Raw genomic sequence first — 4,378 nt, 5'->3', positions numbered from 1 at the left:
CCAACGAACCATCTGTCAGGGGTCAGTAATCACAATGCCCGCTCTGCTGGTGGTCGGAGGTCGCGGGTAACGATGACAAATGACGAAACAGACGGCGTCACCTGTCCCGTAGCGTGCTCGGAACGTTGACTGATTCCTCTTCGGAAGCAAATGGGTTTGGAAGGGGCTCGGAGCATCTCATGCTTATTAGCAACCCGTGCCTCTTTTACGAGCGGGGCTGGAACTGGAACATCATGCGCTGTCCCCCCCCCTTCCCCCAAAGCCGTCTGGAACATTAGCGCGTGTTCCAAAATTCAGCCTCCTATGTCCCACAGCTCTGAGATTGTCATCAAGATATTACGGATCCGATGGACAGAAGGTCGGATATAGAATCACACTGTTCGATGTTTTTTTCCCTCTTTGGATGTCAAATGATAACGTATGCAGAACGAAGACGCCGTAAACAAATGCCACGTGGCTTCTGTTTGAGTTTCTTTTGAAGTCCACTTTATTCACAAAGGCTAATCGGGACTGGAAGTCCATTTTAACCCTAGCTTACCCAAGAGGGGCTGTTGGATCCACCACCTACATTTTTTCGATTTTTCAACTGTCAAAATTTATATAAAAAATTGAAAATAAATGTTATTGTTCCCTAGGGTGTGCCAAATATTTCTATAATACTTTTGTTCATAAAATAAACATTAATATAATGTAAATAGGAGCCAAATTCACTAGGTGGGCCTATCAGAAGCCTTCTTTGAGTGCGTATTATTCGAGACACTGATGCCACTGAGAGTGTACAATATAGGTTGGTAATGATGGTAATTTTTCGAATTATTGTAATTAATAAAAAACTGCACATATATATAATCAAGAAAGGAAGCAGTTTTTGTTTTTTTTTAAAAAAAAGTTGTTTGTTGAATTTTAATTTACCTCCCCTGAGGTAAGTAAGTTTCTCGTACGGCTCGGTTAAGCTAGGGTTAAAGTGGGATTCGAACCACTATGTGCCTCAACCGGGCATCGAATCCTGGACCTCTTGATTACTAGGCAACGATGTTGCCACTACGCAATAACAGAGGCACACGCGTGACTTCTGAGAAAGCTTGTGGGTTATTCCAATGTCAACCGTGCAGAAATCTTCCGCGCGGGAATGTAGTGCATATGAATGTAGCAAAGTCATGGGCAAGATAATAGCAGAACTATCACACAGGAAATGAACTATTTTCAGCAGTCACGTGATTTAGTTTACATTGACTTCGTTATTTAATACAAAGTAGGTTAATAACGTTTTAGTACTAAGAGTTGAATATACACAAAGTCTCAATGGAAGTTTTTATCTAGCCTTGGGCTTCAATTTGCAACCTTCATGCCGCCTTTCGAAATAATATATGATATATACGAGGGGTGACTGAAAAGTTCTCGGCCTACCCATAATGCATTTATCGTAGCTGAATGTTACTTTAGCTAATCATAATAAATGCCTTTGCAAAGACCCATACCAAATTTCATAGTACTATCTTTTTTTGTTTTTCAGATTTTGATGCTTGAAGTGAAGACGGTGAGCATTTTCTGACAAATGGATAAAGTGAGCATTCGTGCGGTTATCCAATACCTCCTGAAAAAAGGCATGAGTGGACAGGACATCCACAAGGACATGATAGAAACATTGGGGGAGGATGCCCCATCGTATTCTACTGTGAAAAAGTGGGTGGCGGAATTCAAGAGGGGGAGCACCTCTGTCCAAAATGCACCTCGCAGTGGAAGGCCGGCAACGGCCTGTACTGAAGAATACATCACAGCAATACAGGATCTTGTTATGGCAGACCCGCGAGTGTCAGAACGTTACATCGCAGAGAAAGTGGGGATGTCCCAGGAACGCGTTGGACACATACTAACAGTTGTGCTGAACATGCACAAGGTGTCATGTCGATGGGTCCCGAAAATGTTGAGTGCTGAGAACAAACGTCAGAGACACTTCTTGTCTGCAGCAAACTTGACCCTCCTTCAGGCTGATCCTGAGACATTTCTCCAACGTTTTGTAACCATGGACAAAGCATGGGTTCACCACTTTCAGCCAGAGTCCAAGGTGCAATCAAAACAGTGGAAACACCCCTCCTCCCCCACCCCTAAAAGTTCAAGTCAGTGAAATCAGCTGGCAAGGTGATGGTCTCTGTTTTTTGGGATGCGAGGGGTGTCATCCTGGCTGAGTATCTAAAAAAAGGTGAAACGGTGAATGCTGCTCAACTGAAGCATTTGAGGGAGGCCATCAAGGTGAAACGTCGTGGAATGTTGAAGAAGCACGTCTTTTTCCACCAAGACAATGCACCCGCGCACACGTCCACCATTGCAATGTCCGCCATCGAGTCCTGCGGCTTCGAACTGCTTCGACACCCTCCCTATTCGCCTATTGGCTCCCTCAGACTTTCATCTGTTCCCTAAACTCAAGCAACACCTCGGTGGAATCCATTTTCCATCAGATGATGACGTCATGGCTGCGGTGGAGGACTTTTTTGCAGTGCAGGATGAAACGTTCTACAAGGAAGGCATGATGGTCCTGCAGCACCGGTGGCAAAAGTGACGCTGAAAGGGGGCTATGTTGAAAAATAGCCATGAACGATTCAGCTCCTGGCAACCCTTCATGGGTAGGCCGAGAACTTTTCAGTCATCCCTCGTAGTAGTCAGGAGCGTATATTCTAGGCTAGCTAAGCTATCTGCGAAGCCTGAAGTATAGAGAATAAAATACAGGAGAAAAATCGATCAGAAATTGCAAATAATATTATTCAAATCAGTGAGATGATGTTGACTCTGGAGTTGGCAACCTAATTTCTTATGAGTTGATAGCCTCAATTCCTATGAGTTGGCAACCTGATTTCTTATGAGTTGGCAACCTGATTTCTTAGAGTTGGCAACCTGATTTCTTATGAGTTGGCAACCTAATTTCTTATGAGTTGGCAACCTGATTTCTTATGAGTTGGCAACTTGATTTCTTAGAGTTGGCAACCTGATTTCTTATGAGTTGGCAATCTGATTTCCTAGGAGTTGGCAATCTGATTTCCTAGGAGTTGGTAACCTGATTTCCTAGGAGTTGGTAACCTGATTTCCTAGGAATTGGCAACCTGATTTCTTATGAGTTGGCAACCTGATTTCTTGTGAGTTGGCATCCTCATTTCTTGTGAGTTGGCAGCCTCATTTCTCAGGAGTTGATAAATTTATTTCTATTCCTAGCCTGGGACCACGTGACACAGTGAGATAGCCCAGATTTTGAACTCAGTATACGCCACTGATAGTAGTACTAGTAGCAATAATACGAGTAATGTAAGGTACGTATATAGCACCGTGCCATGAAGGAACATTTAGGGGATTGGGGGGGGGGTAGGGCGCACACATTCTAAATCTCGGCTAGTTTGGAGTTGATGTGATCAGCACCTCACTCCGGCCGCCTTTACACCCCCCCGTACCCATTGATTTGAGGCTGGATGAGTCCCGGAGCCACTTTATGCGGGGACAAGGCCGATAAAATTCAGACCTTGAAGCACCCACGGTGGTATTCTAACCCGGGGCTCCCGCGTGGCATTCAGATGCCCTATCGACTATACCACCGCGGCTCTTAATAATAATAATAATAATAATAATGTAAAACGTCTCCAGATAGCGTAAGCGCGGATGGAAACATTTTAGAAAGGCTTATAGCACCTACAGATAGTTTGAACATAGACAATGCCTTTTCAGAACAGTTTAATGCATCCACAGAGAATTTAAGTACATAAAATATAATTTTACAGATACTTTAAGTCCAGATAAAGTCATGTTACAGATATTCGAGCACAGGAAATGCTCTTTTAGAACAGATTAAAGCCCCAGATAGTGTCAGTTCTGACAAAGTCCTTCAAAACAATTTGAATCATCCATATTATGTGTCATTATGGTAACTTGTTTAGAATATCTGCAGATACTTTATGTACAAAAGATGTCCTTTTTGAAATAGTTTAGAAATAGTTTAACTACATAACATTGCATTTTGCAGATAGTTTATGCACAGAAAATCATCTTTAAAACACTTTATAAGTGTCCAGTAACATTTTAGTGTAGAAATGAAAAACATTCACAAAACCCTAATTAATGTGTTGAGGAGGACCAAGTCCTTTGCAACACCATCTATTCTTCAACATAAGAACCATGTGGAAAAAAGCGTAGCGGGCTATGCAAAAAAGACAAAAAAGTGTTTTTGGATAGTTCAAGACACAACACCTTGTTTGTCGCCTTCCATTGACCAGTTTACCATCTGTTCGTCTCGCTTCAGGACCTTTGTCCCTATTATCTTTCATAATCTTGGAATTTGCAATTTGTCCCACCTCCCATTCATACCATTCTCTCACAAGACTGGAAACTTATAGCTTCT

At 42.6% G+C, this 4,378-nt stretch overlaps 1 protein-coding gene across 1 annotated transcript; it reads left to right on the top strand.

Moving 5' to 3' along the window:
• Nucleotides 1–1,555: 1,555 nt before the first annotated feature.
• On the top strand, nucleotides 1,556–2,125 carry LOC145989068 (protein GVQW3-like). Its single transcript, XM_083124363.1, has one exon. The coding sequence runs from the start codon at nucleotides 1,556–1,558 to the stop codon at nucleotides 2,123–2,125; it is 570 nt and encodes a 189-aa protein (XP_082980489.1).
• Nucleotides 2,126–4,378: the final 2,253 nt, after the last annotated feature.

The sequence above is a fragment of the Lepisma saccharinum genome, chromosome 6 (genome assembly GCF_977018435.1).
Source record: "Lepisma saccharinum chromosome 6, izLepSacc3.1, whole genome shotgun sequence".
NCBI lineage: Eukaryota > Metazoa > Arthropoda > Insecta > Zygentoma > Lepismatidae > Lepisma > Lepisma saccharinum.
The sequence above is the reverse complement of the archived record's forward strand: the minus strand, read 5'-3'. Positions and strand labels throughout refer to the sequence as shown.